This window comes from Primulina huaijiensis, chromosome 2 (genome assembly GCF_012295235.1).
Source record: "Primulina huaijiensis isolate GDHJ02 chromosome 2, ASM1229523v2, whole genome shotgun sequence".
In the NCBI taxonomy this organism is placed as follows: domain Eukaryota; kingdom Viridiplantae; phylum Streptophyta; class Magnoliopsida; order Lamiales; family Gesneriaceae; genus Primulina; species Primulina huaijiensis.
Window position 1 is genome coordinate 26,180,438 of NC_133307.1, and position 16,280 is coordinate 26,196,717.

Genomic DNA, 16,280 nt, shown 5'->3' on the forward strand with positions numbered 1-16,280 from the left:
ATATTATTGAATTGTTTGTCTTATTAGTAGATTTTACTCATATGAGTAATGTCATCATATACTCGATACATGATATATATGTTGAGTGATAAATCATGACCACTCATCTATACATAATTGTTTGATGAGTAATTATGAGATACACTCAACACATGTGTCATGTATTTTATAAATTAGGACTTTACTCATATAAATAGTTTGAACAAAACCATTATAAAATGTTGAACAATAATGAGTGTAACAGTCAAAATCGGAATAATTATTATGTTTCATTTCTCATATTTTTCAAAGAGTAAATATCGATGTTCTCGTATATTTTTATTTGTGAAAAGAGTCAATTTGGACCCTAAATATAATAAAAATAATAATTTTTTGATATATAAAATAATAAATTTTTATGAATTGTGTCGAGAAGATTTGTTTTATAAAAATAATTCATAATACAATGTCATCGGACTTTTTGTTCTGATCAAAATCTATTTTTTAAAATAATAATAATAATAATAATAATAATAATAAAAAATTGAAAGAATTACTTGTCAGGTATTTAAAAGAGAGTCAACACTCATTTCTAAGTCGTATTCATACAAAAACAAAACAAAGGAGAGAGATAGAGAGCATTTATATGTATCGGTGGTGGTTGAAGTTGGTAAAACTGATTACCTCCAAATTGAAATTCGGTTGAGAAAAGGAGGAAAAATATGCCGATGAGCAGATACGAGATAAGGAATGAGTTCACCCTCGCCGATCCGGAGCTCTACCGAGCTGCCGATAAGGATGATCCGGAGGCTCTGCTCGAAGGCGTTGCCATGGCCGGCTTGGTCGGAGTTCTGCGCCAGCTCGGAGACCTTTCAGAGTGAGTTTTACGGGTTTCGATTTTCCGATAATTTGTTGGAAATTTGCCGTCTTTGGGGTGGTGCTAGTTCAATTTGATGAAATTAGGGGTTAACTCTGCTCGGTGGCTTCCGTTTTGATTTTTATTAATTTGTGTTCGATGATTTAGGTAGAAAGTGGACGATAGGAATAGTGTGGAGATTATTGTGATTTTCAAAGCTCGGTGGCATCGCGGAGTGAGATTTTAGTTTTGTATTTATGTTTTAGCTTGGATTTTGGGTTTCAAGAGAAATGTGAGGAAAATCGGCGTTTGTGGAGCTTGTTGTGATAGTAAGGATTTTGTCAATTCAGTGTTGCAAAAAAGGCAAGGCTATAAAGATTAGTTTTATGTTTGGTTTAAGTGTTTATCAAATATTCAAACTGATCAGCACGATGTTTGTCAGAGAACTAAGATAGACACTCATTTACCGCACATCAGAAAATTTCAATGGTGGGGTTTCTCCATCATGGAGAAAATAGTATATTTTTCTTTATTTTGTTTTTGACAAATTAACTCCAGAGCGTTGCTAGGAGAGCGCATTGATGGGCTCCTGGCATTCCTTCAATCAGACGATCTGATGTTGTAAATCATTTTATTTCTTTCCCAGTATGTGAAGCTTCAAAAGATGGGATGTTGGCACATTCCACTACTGAAAGTCGATAATATAATTTGATATAATCTTACAAACATATTATGCGGTGGTCAGTCTGAATTTCCTCTTAATTTCTGACTCTTGTGGTTGCTGAAGATTTGCTGCAGAGATTTTTCATGATTTACACGAAGAGGTGATGACAATTTCTGCAAGAGGGCACAGCTTAATGACTCGAGTGCAACAGCTTGAGGCTGACTTTCCGTTAATCAAAAAGTCATTTCTGTCGCAGACGGATCATTCTTCATTTCCTTACAACACAGGAGTTGATTGGCATCCTAATATAAGGATGGACCAGAATCTAGTGACCCAGGGAGATTTACCTCGATTTGTGATGGATTCTTACGAAGAATGCAGGGGTCCCCCTCGTTTGTTCCTTCTTGACAAGTATGATCTTTCATTCAACTTAAGGTTAACTAACATCTCTCTCCAAATCTATCATCTTTGATGACAAAATCATTTTAGGTATGACGTCGCGGGTGCTGGGGCATGTCTGAAACGCTACACTGATCCTTCATTTTTTAAAATAGAAATTTCTTCCTTTGGAATGAGCAGTGCAGATGTCCAGAGGAAAAAGAAGGTTCTCAAAGCAAAGGTTAGTTCTTGACAGATACGCCCAACTTTTAGCACCAAACCTGGAATAGTTAAATTAGTTGGAATTTGTTTGCTCTATACTTGCATTTGGGTTCTCGATGATCACATCTCAGTACACTTATTCATGAAACTCTCTCCTATAATTTTGTCAAACTGTAATTTAAAGTTTGGATGGACATTTTAAGAATATTCTCTTCTGGCTAGATTAGAATAAGTGCTCGAAGGATTTTCTCTTTCGTTTTTTACTCAATTTTTTACTGTCATATAGTTCATAAGGTTGGCAATTGTGACAATGCAATTGAATTAGGACCTCTTGATGTTTCCCGTAGAAGTAAAATATGAATCTGAGTATTTAGAAAAATGATGAATCTTTGCATTTCTTGAGAATTACTCTTTCCGTGTCTAACAGAAGAAAGGGTCACGATGGAGGAATGGGGATACAACTCCCGAAGTTTTAACATCACATGTCAAGTGAGACATCTGCCATAAGTTCCTCTTTTAGTTCTGCTACAAATGTGAGGTTTTATTTGCATCTAAACTTCCATTTTCAACTTAACTCTTTTACAGACTCAATCAACTGTTTATGAAGGAGAGTATTGAAAATGGTGTTAGCTATCCTGCACGCCGTGTAAAACTGAAAAGGAGGCTGAATGGATTTCCATTTGACTCAAAATCTGGGCAGAGCTACATGGAGAAATTACTTGAGATTACTTCCATGGAAGATAAAATGCTTCATGAAGTCTCCACGAAATCCTTGACATTGCCTACACATAGCCTTAATGATTCTGACCTTGAAGTAGTTGGTGGTGGACTGATGAGTCCTGACAGGGAGAGCAAGGAGAGAAAAAGAAGTCCTCCTACATCCCCACATATACAAGAAATCATTCTTAAACCATCCATACATAAGCCAAATGAGGTTTCCGCATATGATAAAATGTTTGAGCTACCAAATTCATCTCCTGATGTAGTAGCAGAAGACAACGCAGGCAATCATGACAAGGAGACCAGTGATGAAGATATGACTCTTGATGTAGAAGGTGGTGTTACAAGTTATCAACCAGACGATATCTCTAGTGAGATGGAAAATTATGTGGATGCACCCTCGGCAATGGAATCAGAAATGGACACAGACTCTGAATTAAGGGTGAAGTGTGATTTCACGTCTTCCTTTATAAACGCGCAGCAGTTGGTTTCTGATTCAAATGAAGAGACTTCTGATACAAATGAAAAACAAGCCAATACTCATTCTTCTGATTCTCATTCCTCTAGAAACTCCACAGAATCTAATGATGGGGACGTTTCATCCAGAAAAGATTTGTCTTCTTTCTCTTCTTCAGGTTCGCCAAGGACTTCGACTGAAAACCCACAGTCCGAATGTGAAGTATCGGCTACAATCCTTCCACTTACTGTTATCGTTGATATACTGCCTTACCGTAAAACTCCTCAGGAAGACATCCCTGTTTCTCAGCTTACAAAACCGGCGATTTACAATTATACTTGCACTGGAACTGCTACAATTACCGATCACGAATCTGATTTGGACCAGCTGACTTCGAGTTTGACCTCTTCTGATTCAACTCCGCATTTTAATTTAGAATGTGTTAATAAAGGAAGGTCTGAGTCTCATGAATCTTCTCCTTTGGATCAAGACGAGAGAAGGACAAGCATTGTCTTGGATCTGCGATGTTCTCCCAGTGTCTCAGAAATGCATTCAGGGTATAATTCTCCAAGATTTTCTAGTGCTGATCATCTAGTTGATGAATCAGATAATGAGAGTGTACCTTGTTTATCTACCATCTCTGATCATTCGTGTCATACCGCAGATAGTGCAGTTCTATTGTCAACAGATTTTCTACATGATCATGATTCTGACACGGAGGATCCAAAAATGGGTGAAAATGATACTTCCACATTAAATATCTGTGATGCTCGTCCTGTGGAGAGAGTTGGCTCTTTACACATGATATCTAACCTAATGCCAAATAAATCAGACGGTGGGGTTCAAGAAATACCTGAAAACTCTGTAACTAAGTGTTCTGATGCAGACCATACCGGAGACCGTTTCACTGCAACTTCTGAGGGGGAAAAGCTGATTGATGAAATAGGTAATGAAGATTCCGTTGCATTTTCTGATATCGCAAGCATTGTGGAGGCTTCTCTTGGGAAGAGCTTTGAGCAAACATCAGTCGCCAGTGCTCAAAACTCAGGTTCCGAAGATTGCTCTAATAGCTCAGCTGACTTGCAGCTGGGTTCCCAAAATTTAATTTTATTGCATATAGTACACTCACATGATTTGCACGGGACGGTTCTTGACGTTCAAGACGGAGATGGTGTCATTCCTGTTGAACAGAGGACAGAAACTGAAACTCCTGCAGTTGGGATGCCTCAATTTTGTGAAGTGGAGTTACTGAGAACTGAAATAACAGGTGATCATGTTTTTCCTGGTGATTCAGCATTTGTAGAATGTTCCTATTGTCCTAAGGAAAATCTTGAAAACCCCACTGGGACATCAGATTTCGTGGAAAAGTCCAAAGTTACTCCATGCACAAACTCTGTTGATCTTGAAGGTGAAGAAATTTCTAGTTCTCCAGATTCGATATCACCGAATAAGGTTCATGTACAGTTGGATGCAACTGATGGTCAAATGCAACAATCAGAGACTGCTGTCATTGCTCTTTCCGTCTCTTCCATTGCAGACGACAAAGATGATGTCAGTTTGTTTGTGGAGCACGATAAAATGGTAGAAGAGATCAGTCCTTGTTTTAATGATTCAGGTTTTGATGAACTTAGGAATTACGAGGCCAGTCTCTTGGGCAACCAGGGAGAATCAGACTTAGTGGAGATAGCGAGTCAAAGAGAAGCTGCTGCATCAATTTTGAACACGGTTGTTTCCGACACTGTGAATTGTGATAAACTTAAGTCAGAAATATCAGACACCGTTCCCAATTCATATCTCGGGTTCGAAGTTGAACACGGCTTGGATCCTGACAACAGTGCCACAATTGAGCCATCTCTGCAGAAAAATGACTTTAGTACAGCTCAGGAATCTAGCCAGCAACGTGGTCTTGAAAATCATACTGCTGATGCTCACTCTTTGACTAGTGGTAGCCAAGTGAAAGAAAAGATCGAATTACCACAGAACCAACTTGATGAAGAATTGCTGGGATCTGATGAAATAAACTCAGGCCCATTACCGTTGTTACCAATCAATCACCAGCAAATACCGGATCATGATGAACGTGAAGGACATGAAAATTATGTCTCTGTGTTTTCTCTTGAAAATCGTCCAAGTCCACCGTCAGTGCCTGATCTTCATGCACAAAGCAACCATATCATTGAAGGCTCTGCGCTTCTTAAAGATTCATTAAGTTTCGCACTTCCTTCCACATATCCCTTTTCTGAAGCAAATCATATTAATTTAGAAGAAGAATTACATCCGTTGCCACCTCTTCCTCCAGTTCAATGGAGGATGGGAAAGCTTCAACGGGCCTCTTATGCTTCTGATGGCAAGATGAGGAAACATGTTCAATTGTCTTCACTGGGAATCTCCCCACCCACCACATCCAAAGATGATGCTTTTTCTTCACATGAAGAGCTGAATCGATCTCGAAATCAAATCAATCAAGACATGAAAACGAAAGAAGAGATGAGCAAGAACTACTCCTCTAGTTTGGTTGCCAGAAAGCTTCAGCATTCCTCTTGTGTTTCTGATGGCGAGATCATGAAACATGCTGAATCGTCTTCACTAGGAATCTCCCCATCCACCACATCCAAAGACGATGCTAGTTCTTCATGCAAAGAGCTGAATCAATCTCTAAATCAAATCAGTCAAGGCATGATTACAAAAGTAGAGAAGAGTGAACATGGCTCCTCTGGTTCGGTTGCCAGAGAGCTTCAGCATGCCTCTTGTTCTTCTGATGGCGAGACGATGAAACATGGTGAATTGTCTTCACTGGGAATCTCCCCACCCACCACATTCAAAGATGATACTATTTATTCACATGAAGGGCTGGATCGAAATCTAAATCAGATCAATCAAGACATGACAACAAAAGAAGAGAAGAGTGAGCACAGCTCCTCCAGTTTCATTTCCAGCATCATGATGCCTGACACAATTGACCTTCGGGCGAAGACAGAAATTGAGCAGGAGCAGCAGCTTGTCATGCCATCTTCAGAGAGCGGGTCTACATCACTAGCTGGGGAAGATGTTTCACATGGGGGTCAAACTGTGAAACTGCCCCGACCTCGGAATCCTCTAATTGATGCAGTCACTGCTGTTGATAAAAGTAAAGTAAGTGTCTGTAGATTCCTCTTAAACAAAATGTACCATTAGTTCCCTATGCATATTTTTCACAATTCAAATCAATCTGCAGCTGAGAAAAGTTGCAGAACGAGTGAGACCGGAAATACACAAGGTAGATGAGAGAGACTCAATCTTGGAGCAAATAAGGACCAAGGTAAGAGGGAACAGAATGGATTTTGCCATGTATATGAGTATATCATACCATTCCATAGAAAACTCATTATCATTGATCATTATTTTACAGTCCTTCAACTTGAAGCCTGCACTGGCATCAAGACCTAGCATTCGAGCTCCTAAAACCAATCTTAAAGTTGCTGCAATATTGCAAAAGGCAAATGCAATTCGCCAGGTCAATTTCTTTTGCCTTAACAAAAACTGCATGTTCAAGATTTATGTCAATCATGATTAAATTTGCTAATCGAAGTGGTGAATACTACAGGCCTTGGTTGATAGTGATGATGATGATAATTGGAGTGATTCTTGAACTTCATCCAAGTGGTGTATCTCCTAGACCTTTCTTGTTATACAAAATCTCGTAATACCCAAATGGAAGGCGAACTGGTACACTTATCCGTAGAGTAGGCCAGTTATAGTGCTGGTTCTTGAGCAGAGTACAAAGAAATCTGTATATTTGAAGCTTGAAAATTTGGTTAGCAAAGTGTCAGAAAGAGTAAAAGAGTGAATTGTGCAATTTTGTCTCGTGCATATGACTACACTTTCCCACTTCTATTCATATTATTATTCAACCATTTGTCCAAACCAAAAAATATTGTGGAATTTAGATATACAATACTATTAAAATGTGTCTGAATAATGTTTTTTTCCCTCATCTGATACACTCGAAAGACGTTGGATATATTTGTGCAATGAATATGAAGGTGGGCATCTAGTATGGTTGGAGTAGCCAAGTTATTTACAAGTAATTTTATTTATACTTGTGTCTTACTTATTCATCATTAGCTAATATTTAAATGAATGATATATAATCATCCCGGCCATAAGTTTATTCGATACTAACATATGATTTACGAGATAAACCTCTTTTTTGGAATTTAACTACATAAACAAATGTGCAAAAACCATTCCAAACATTACTTTACAAATAATTTTTCTTTCTTCAAATCTAGTAATTTTGTTCGAAAAATTGTTATACTTAAACATGACTGATCCTTGTGCTGTTGATGTTCTTTCAAATTATCTTTTATTTCTTTTAATAAACGATATGGAAAAGATTATTTCTATTTCCTATCTCAGTATTTAAAGCTCATTTCTGCTTGAATTCTTCAGTAGTAACTTAATCGAGATGTTTCTATTTTCATATAAATATAAACTGGACATTATTGCAACAATCTGCTAGAATATAAAAATTCATTAGAATGTGATCTCTTATCGGATATTTGTAACAATAGCAGCATTCCAGCAACTTTGACTTCGAGTAAAATTAATGGATTCAAAATCTAATAACACCGCGTACTGTTCAATTTTATGAAGTCCCTCCTTTTCAATTTAATAATTAATAATTTCATTATTAAGCCATAAAATAATTTGTGATAAAGGAGTTGTCTCTAATTTCTCATTAAAATCAAAATAATCGGAATGAATTCGACATGGTTTGCAAGTTACGATGAAAAAGATCCATGATATCAAGAATGTAAAAACATTTGAATCGTTTAAATTGTAAATCAAGAATATATTTTTTTATTCATTTTTCGTGTGAAATAAATTCTCACTTGGGCGAAGCTGGGGCCACATCATGTATTGGTCCACGTGGTATCGTCCGTAGCAGATCCCAAGCTCCCTCCACCCTGACTTGGCCCCCAGGAGCCGGTCAAATCCACAAGGTTTGACCAAAAATTCAATTTCCACGGTCAGAACTCCTCTCTTGCCTTCCCTAAGTATTTATACACACACACTCGGATTCAAATTCCCCAACTCTTTCATGCTCAGAAAAAGGGAAAAAAATTCCTCCACTCTTTCTCAATCGTTGTCACTACTTTTTTTTCAATGGGTTCTTCAGGATCCAACACTCATACAGATTATATTCATTATTCCAGCTTTTGCGATTACTCCAATGATCAACACATGGCTCCTCCCTATGCTGATCTTTTTGCAAGTTATGAAGAACAAAATTCTTCCTTCAGTTGGCCTGCTGATTCTGCACAGTCCCCCAAATACAAGTCCTTTTTACCTATGTCCCCTTCTCCTTCATTTCCTACTTGTTCAACCCCCTCTCTGTTTCTTGATTCTCCAACTTTTTTCGATTCCTCTAACGTAAGTTTGTATGCATGGCTGGTTTTAGTTCTCATCACTTTTTTATTCAAGTAATGATAATATAATGATCAGATTATGGTTTGGTGGGACTAATGAAGTTTTCTTCTGCAATGCTTTGTGTATCCAGGTTCTTCAGGCTCCGGCTGCAGGGACATTACCTGGGACGTCTTCCAAGAACGAGGACAAAGGTTCAACTGATTCTTCATTCCAATCCCAAGCAAGCCTCTCGAATTCTTTATCAGCCATGTATTCATCTTCTGCGGTGATGGACTCTACTGTGGTAAGTATAATTTGATCTTTGAATGGCTCGTTCGCATGCGGCGATAACCTATATTCTCATATTGCTCTGCATTAAAATTGAGCAGCAGCCGTTGAGAAGCCAGCATGAAGATGGGACAGTGAATGCTCTTAACAGGCAAACTGAGTTTTCAGAAGTAAAAACAGAAACAGCTCCAATACATGGTTTTTCTCAACAAGTTCCCACAATTAAAACAAACATTTATAGCGGTTCCGCCCCATGGTCCACCCAGATGCACCACGCACAACCATCACTGCATGTTAAGGAGCAGAGAATATCGGATGATGGTTACATTTGGAGGAAATATGGGCAGAAACAAGTTAAGGGAAGCGAGAATCCACGTGGTTATTACAAGTGCACCTTTCCCAACTGCCCCACGAAAAAGAAGGTCGAAAGGAATTTAGATGGATATGTCACAGAAATAATATATAAAGGAAGCCATAATCATCCACAGCCTCAATCAAATAAAAAATCCCTTTCAAATTCAACTCAGAATCCTATGTACAATCATTTTGGAATTCCAAACCGATCAGACATGTTGCTCGAAAATACAGAGATGGTATCTGTGGCAACCACAGAGAACTCGTCAGCATCTTTTTTTGGAGGTGATGTTAAGATGGGCTCCTCCAGAAGTCACTTGAGAGACGACGATGAGAACGAACCAGAAGCCAAGAGATGGTGAGTGTAGATGGCTCAAATGTTTCAGAGCAAATAAATGGGATAATAACTGTATCTTACTATCTTGATGTTGATTTTCAGGAAGGGGGAATATGAAAATTGTGACCTATCAGCTTCTGGAAGCAGCACCATTCGAGAGCCTCGAATTGTCGTTCAAACCACAAGTGAAATTGACATTCTTGACGATGGTTACAAATGGAGGAAGTATGGACAGAAGGTCGTCAAAGGCAACCCAAATCCCAGGTAAATACAAATATCGAAACACATACAACATAATTCTATCTAATTTTTCATGATGAGAAAACCTTAATAGAAGCTGCTATCAAATTCTTGTAGGAGCTACTACAAGTGCACCTACAATAGTTGCCCAGTCAGGAAACATATAGAACGAGCATCCCACAATTTAAGGGCGGTTATTACTACATATGAAGGCAAGCACAACCACGATGTTCCTGCAGCACGAGGCAGTGGCAATTACATCATTAATAGACCAGCACCAGTGAACAGAAACACTGGCCCCGCAGCCTCATGGTCATCTGGAATGAGCAGCCAATCCAGTGGAATGAATTTCCCGAATCAAACACCATATAACTTTCAGATGTTACAGGATGCAGATACCATTCCACAGAGTTATGTAAACTCGGTAGGGCCCTATGTTAATCAAATGCAGCGGACGGAAAATGCACTATCCAAAGCCAAGGAAGAACCAAAAGATGACTATTTTTTCGAGTCTTTCTTAAACTGACAAGTTACCAGCGAATATATCCCTGGCTCCACCAAATGCATAATCTTCTTGTATGATAGTTAGGAGTCCTTTTTGTATCTTCTTGGTCGTCGTACGTAGTTTAGCCTCTAAACCTTATACAAGGCCACTGTCCTACACTTGTTAGGAAAATGGTTTCGTACAAAAGCAAAAAAATCAAATGAAGTGCTTGGCAAATATTTGGTTTAGGGCGACTCTATTCCTGCCAAATTTCATATTATATTGCAATGAATTGATCCACAGACTTGACAAATACAAACAAAGAAACTTGCATTATTTATTTCACATTCACAAATGAAACACGACAGCGTGAGAATTGTTCTTGTTAGGATCTTTGCTTCACCAACTATACATTTAAAGAACAATGACACTTACATGTATAACGAATGCCCTATTCATTTAAAAATGAAAATCATCTAAAATTAAATAAAATGACACGAGGAAGAAATGGAAGTACAGTCGAAGATCAAATGTAAGTTTGATTGGATAGCTTATATCCAGAGATGAGAGCCGACAATGCAAGTGAGAAGAACGCAAAGAATTCCATGCTTATTGCAGATGCAGATGAATCTGTGAATATGTTATCGGACCCTTCTCTCATTCTATTAGTCAATGGCACCGCGGATGAAGCAGCTGATATCAGCAAGTATGCTATAATCTGCATTGCAAAATATTTACATCTCAGATATCTATATCGGCAGTTTAGAACTTTACTCGGAATTGACAAGACTTTTTTGGGCTAGTCTTCTTGAACATCAACGATTGATCATGGTAAGTGTTTTCGAAAAACAAGGGAACTATTCGAATTGGGATCTATTGTTCTTGAAAGTTCTCCATCTATTAACACTTAATTAATCAAATGATCAGCTAACAGTTTTTGAGGCTCTAGAATGAGATGCTGGGGATTCAATCTCGATACCAGCCAAGTCTTTGTAATAAAGTTTTCAAATTTATTCATCCTCTAAATATGCTATAACCCAAATATAACACATCAATTAAAATGGTCAAAATCACCTGATCACCAATAAAATCGAACATTGCCGAATTCCGAAGCGTAAACAATTCTCTTCCGGTGGAAAGTTCTCGGATTTGCCTGAAAGCTTGTAATCCAGTGTACAATGTCGACAGAATTGCTATTGCTAACACATACCTACAAACCAATATTTTATCAGAATTCATACAAGAGATCGATATAAATACAGGCACTCAAAAGAAATAATAATGTCGAGGTTGAAAATTTACCTGTATTCTTCATACTTATCAAAATCTTTCCAATCACCATGCTGATTGCTCGCCATTATAACGAAAGCCAGCAACGAGAAAACAAATCCGAAAACCCGCGAAGCCAAGGACCCTCTTTTCAGAAGATCTTCTCTCTTCCACCGCCGCAGGATATTAGAAACTCCGCCTCCAGCAGCAGGCCCCGCCTGGTTCTCCAAATCTCCGACGACCGCCGCTGAGGATGGTGGCTGCGCCACCTTTTCTTGGTTGGGACCGTCCGGATTCGCCATGATTTGTTCGAATTTGTAAAAATTAAAGACAAGAATTCGCTGTTCAAGGAAAGGAGAGGGGGAAGCTGAAAAGACAAGAAAATGAGTTGCTTATTATCAATTGTATTCTTCCACCTTGTCTCACTTTGGACAACTCAGCTTTAGTTTTTTACTCATAACAAAAAATCTTCTCATCTTGCTTGTATTATCTATCGTTATTTAATTATTATAAATCAAATAAAAGTTATTTAGATTATTTAAAAATTTTATATTAACAAAACAAGTCAAATGTCATGAAACAAAATTATTAATTAGCGAAAAATAAAATTCTAATAGTGTATTTGTTATTTGAAAATTTTGCACGAAAATTTTCATCATGGACAAATATGTATATAACGCATACCGAATATGTGTCTATATAATTTTAATAAGGCATTTAGCATTTAATTCATGGATAAAGGCCCAATTTAATCGACATGCCTTTTCTTCTTCCTAGTTCAAAGTACCTTAATCCGATCCAAATTATATTTGGGTTATTATACATACATATGTGTGTGTATATATATATGGCAAAATCTAGGCTTAGATTTTTTTAGTCAAATTATAATTGTCCCGTTCAAACTCATTATTAAGATAAAAAAAAAAAAAAAAAACTCCTTTATTAGATTATGTCACATCGAAAATACACTGCATATATATTCTTTTTCCATATCAGGATATGATTGTGTTCAAATCTCGTTATCCCAGAGTTCAGCTTCACTTTTGTAAGGTCCATCCGTCTCGTTTACGAACAAGAAATCGCCATCCAAAGTGCGCTTTTGATCAGGAATGCTGCTGAGAACTTGGAATTCCTCGTCCGGTATCCGCCACCCGAATACGTGTTCGTTCTCCTTCATCCTGTCGGGACTGCTGGATTTGGGGATGGCACTGGTCCCTCTCTGGATCGCCCATCTCACGAGAACCTGCGCGGGGCTCTTGTTTAGTTTTCCTGCCACCTTCTGCACAGCTTGATTCTCTATCAGCTCCTTTCCACCTAGTGGTGAATACGCCTGCAAAATACACCCGTCCTGTACATTTTCCTTCCTCGAGAAATTAAGGGACGTAAATGATAAAATCTTACCGTAACATGGATTCCATGTTTCTTGCAAGCCTCGAGCATTTTATCATTTCTCCATCCAGGGTGCATCTCCATCTGACATCAAAACCAGATCAGATCAATATCACTCTCTTCTTTATGCTCAATTTGAACTTGACTTAACCTGGCACACAGAAGGCTTTATTTCCGCAAAACTCAATAGCTTATCCAGTTTTTTCAGGGTAAAATTGCACATCCCTATGTCTTTAACAAGATTATCCCGCACAAGTTTCTCCATTTCCCTCCACACGCCTTCCATGTCAAAATCCAAAACCTCCCCTGCTTTGGGGGGTCTGCTTGCTCCATCTTTCAGGTGAAACGGCCAATGAATCTGTGTTTCAAATTTTAACAAATGATTCATTTACATTTTATACAATAATCTCAAACGTCCTGAAGTTGAATAAAATACCAGATAGAGATCAAGGTAATCAAGCTGAAGTTCTTCAAGTGTCTGTTGGAGTGCAGGCCTAACTCTTTCAGGAGACATCTCAGTGCACCTACATCTCAACTTTTGTTACTATCACATCTCTTCAATCTTCCCTTCAATATGTTTATATATATAAAAGTAGTATAATGTACCATAATTTAGAAGTCACAAACAAATTGTTTCGTTCTACCCCTGCCTGTATGGCTTCCTTGATTCCTGCTCCCACCTGCAAAAAGAGAGTTCACTTGCTAATTACAACTTCCAAAGCTAAAACTCGACCATTTAAACAATCCAAGCAAAAAATTTCAAATGGGCATTCATGAAGTTAACAAACCTCAGTATGCACGCCATACTCCGTCGCGGTATCCACATGTCTGTAACCAGCCTGCACCCAAAATAAAAACAACTCTCAACCCTTCCACTTAATTCCTACTAAGAAGAAGTAAATACAATTCAAAGTAACCATGTAATATACATAAATACAACCTCAACTATGGCAGTGTAAACAGCTTGGCGAGGGGACTGAGATCTCCAAGTGCCGATGCCCACACCCGGTATTTTGTTGCCACTCGTCAGTCTAAATGTCTCGATCTTTTGTTCATGAGGAATGAACGACGCTTGTGCCATGATCTGTGCGAAGAAAATATGATCGTGGTCGTCAAATTAATACACCTTCTTATAAGAGAGACCACACACGTACTGAAAATTTTAAGACACGTAACGGAGTTATCTGTCCAAATCCTAACGTAGATTGCATGACACCTTGCTCGTACATGGATTTTTATAATGATACAGTAGTTTTTATTTAATTTAAAAATATATATGCATGACAAAATAGAGTTTCATAATCTAGCTAGAAGGTGCCAACAACTTTCAATATAATACTAGCTAGGCTATTCTGGAAACAAATATTTTGAGGTATATACGGGGAAATAAGTAAATAACTGAAGATTCGAATTATATATATTTTCGTTATACCATACACTACTCCTACAAACAAAAATTAATTTAAGCTTCGATCTATTTCAAATCTATAATAACAAGTTATGCTTCATTATGACGTTCTAAATTTTGAGTTGGTCTTCTTTTAGATAAGTTTATATGATTTATATATACAGAGTAAAATATAATATTTTTTCGTGAGTTGAGTTGGTTAGAAGAACTGTTTCATAAAATATAGTCGTGACACAGCGTCATCTGAGTTTTGTGATAAATTTTTGTATCCAATATCTTGTTCATTTTGTTAACTTAAAATATTAACTTTGTAATTAATTATAATATATTATAAAAGAAATATACCTACTATCTAATTATTATTTTAATTTTTATGCTTAATTCATAAAGATAATTAGTTAATATATAATGAACTAAATTAAATAATTTTTATTATTTATATTTTTACCAAATCATTTGTTGTATTTACTGATGTAGTCAATCTATTTTTTTATAAAATTATTCGAATTAATTATTTTATTAGATTAAAATTCAGTTATAATTAATTTTTAAAAATATAATAATTTTAGTGTAACAGTTTCTTTTGTTTAATTAATTTATGGAATAAAATAATTATTGTAAATAAAATAATATAGAATATTTAATATTCTATAGATAATTGAGTTTAGAGTTAACGAGTTAGAGAAGAACTTTATATTTAATGTAGAAATTGTGTTTTCGTGAAGTTAAAGCTATACTACAATAGTGTAATTATAATATTTAAATATTGGAGAGATTGTATGTGTATAAAGTGTTAATCTCACTCTATTTTATATTTTTATTCCATTTTTTGACCAAAGTACCCATATATGCAAATTTCTATAATATAAAATTTTGATTAATATTTAGGGGAGTGGCATTATAATGGATACAATATAGTTTTTTTTATTTCCTCAATGCATTATTCACAATTATTTCATTCATTTTCCATTTCCTGATTTCCTAGCTCTAGAAATTACAATACAAATAAAATATAGATGGTTAATTCTTTAGACTTCGTGAGGATTTAATATGGATCTATACAAATACAACAAATAAGAAATAATTTTTTTCTATACAAAAACTTTTGTGATACGGTCACATAGTCAATTTTTTTATATGCATATCCTATTTAGGTCATCCATTAAACAATATTACTTTTTATGTAAAAAAAATATTACTTATTATTTAAAATATGGACATAGTTGATCCGTCTCACCGATAAAGATCTCTAAAACTGTCTCAGCACTCCAGAAAAATCGAAAGAAATTTGAAAAAAGCACTAATTCATGGTACATACATTTTTTACTTTACTAACTACACACAAAAAATCATCGTTTGAGCTTAAATTTTGAAAATAAAAAAGATCGCGATGGAACTTAATCTCTTGTCAGAACTCATTCTGTTTAAAAATATAAGCATACAAAAGCTCGAATCTGGCTTGATTAACATGAGAAACAAGCTTTTAACTAGGCGAGTTCGAGCTTTTCACGAGCTTAGTAATTTTAAGACAAATCGAGTTTGAGTCTGATTATAAAAGCTTGAATCGAGCTATAGTCTCTATCAAGCTTAAATGAAGTCTGATACTGTTTGTCTTGGTTTAGATCATTTACATCCTTGGATGTCGTTATTAATCTCAACTCATCTAATGTTTACTTTAAAAAATAAAATTTTCTTAAACTCAAAGGTCTCGATATAATTGGATTTGTGTATGATTTTAGTCCTTAGTTTGAGTAAAGATAAATAATCATTTATTCGTATAAATGAAAAGAAAAAAGAAAAAAGGTATTGACATGTCTTTTCTTCACAATCTTTGATCAGTATAA

At 36.4% G+C, this 16,280-nt stretch overlaps 4 protein-coding genes across 4 annotated transcripts; 2 read left to right on the forward strand and 2 right to left on the reverse strand.

Moving 5' to 3' along the window:
• The first annotated feature begins 587 nt into the window (after window positions 1-587).
• On the forward strand, window positions 588-7,166 carry LOC140971050 (protein SCAR2-like). The gene is made up of 8 exons (XM_073433102.1): window positions 588-856; window positions 1,623-1,910; window positions 1,989-2,118; window positions 2,527-2,588; window positions 2,685-6,408; window positions 6,491-6,574; window positions 6,665-6,769; window positions 6,860-7,166. The coding sequence occupies exons 1-8, from the start codon at window positions 702-704 to the stop codon at window positions 6,902-6,904; spliced, it is 4,593 nt and encodes a 1,530-aa protein (XP_073289203.1). The 5' UTR covers window positions 588-701; the 3' UTR covers window positions 6,905-7,166.
• Window positions 7,167-8,345: 1,179 nt separating this feature from the next.
• LOC140971051 (probable WRKY transcription factor 26) lies at window positions 8,346-10,618 on the forward strand. The gene is made up of 5 exons (XM_073433103.1): window positions 8,346-8,691; window positions 8,819-8,971; window positions 9,057-9,667; window positions 9,749-9,910; window positions 10,004-10,618. Exons 1-5 carry the CDS (start codon window positions 8,425-8,427, stop codon window positions 10,410-10,412), a joined length of 1,602 nt encoding a protein of 533 aa, XP_073289204.1. The 5' UTR covers window positions 8,346-8,424; the 3' UTR covers window positions 10,413-10,618.
• Window positions 10,619-10,683: 65 nt separating this feature from the next.
• Window positions 10,684-12,069, reverse strand: LOC140971052 (CASP-like protein 4B1). Its single transcript, XM_073433104.1, has 3 exons — window positions 11,673-12,069; window positions 11,445-11,580; window positions 10,684-11,088 (listed from the first exon to the last, which is right to left on the reverse strand). Exons 1-3 carry the CDS (start codon window positions 11,939-11,941, stop codon window positions 10,897-10,899), a joined length of 597 nt encoding a protein of 198 aa, XP_073289205.1. The 5' UTR covers window positions 11,942-12,069; the 3' UTR covers window positions 10,684-10,896.
• A 489-nt stretch (window positions 12,070-12,558) lies between these two features.
• LOC140960791 (aldose reductase-like) lies at window positions 12,559-14,127 on the reverse strand. Its single transcript, XM_073419070.1, has 7 exons — window positions 13,969-14,127; window positions 13,817-13,867; window positions 13,635-13,708; window positions 13,465-13,552; window positions 13,180-13,386; window positions 13,041-13,112; window positions 12,559-12,969 (listed from the first exon to the last, which is right to left on the reverse strand). Exons 1-7 carry the CDS (start codon window positions 14,107-14,109, stop codon window positions 12,649-12,651), a joined length of 954 nt encoding a protein of 317 aa, XP_073275171.1. The 5' UTR covers window positions 14,110-14,127; the 3' UTR covers window positions 12,559-12,648.
• Window positions 14,128-16,280: the final 2,153 nt, after the last annotated feature.

Coding starts and splice junctions, on each gene's coding strand:
- LOC140971050 (XM_073433102.1), top strand. CDS start 702: ATGCCGATGAGCAGATACGAGATAAGGAATGAGTTCACCCTCGCCGAT. Junction 2,119..2,526: donor AGAAGGTTCTCAAAGCAAAG/GTTAGTTCTTGA, acceptor CGTGTCTAACAG/AAGAAAGGGTCACGATGGAG. Junction 6,575..6,664: donor TGGAGCAAATAAGGACCAAG/GTAAGAGGGAAC, acceptor ATTATTTTACAG/TCCTTCAACTTGAAGCCTGC.
- LOC140971051 (XM_073433103.1), top strand. CDS start 8,425: ATGGGTTCTTCAGGATCCAACACTCATACAGATTATATTCATTATTCC. Junction 9,668..9,748: donor GAACCAGAAGCCAAGAGATG/GTGAGTGTAGAT, acceptor GTTGATTTTCAG/GAAGGGGGAATATGAAAATT. Junction 9,911..10,003: donor AAAGGCAACCCAAATCCCAG/GTAAATACAAAT, acceptor AAATTCTTGTAG/GAGCTACTACAAGTGCACCT.
- LOC140971052 (XM_073433104.1), bottom strand. CDS start 11,941: ATGGCGAATCCGGACGGTCCCAACCAAGAAAAGGTGGCGCAGCCACCA. Junction 11,581..11,672: donor GATAAGTATGAAGAATACAG/GTAAATTTTCAA, acceptor ATTGGTTTGTAG/GTATGTGTTAGCAATAGCAA. Junction 11,089..11,444: donor TCGATTTTATTGGTGATCAG/GTGATTTTGACC, acceptor TTTGCAATGCAG/ATTATAGCATACTTGCTGAT.
- LOC140960791 (XM_073419070.1), bottom strand. CDS start 14,109: ATGGCACAAGCGTCGTTCATTCCTCATGAACAAAAGATCGAGACATTT. Junction 13,709..13,816: donor AGTATGGCGTGCATACTGAG/GTTTGTTAACTT, acceptor CTCTTTTTGCAG/GTGGGAGCAGGAATCAAGGA. Junction 12,970..13,040: donor AACATGGAATCCATGTTACG/GTAAGATTTTAT, acceptor TGTATTTTGCAG/GCGTATTCACCACTAGGTGG.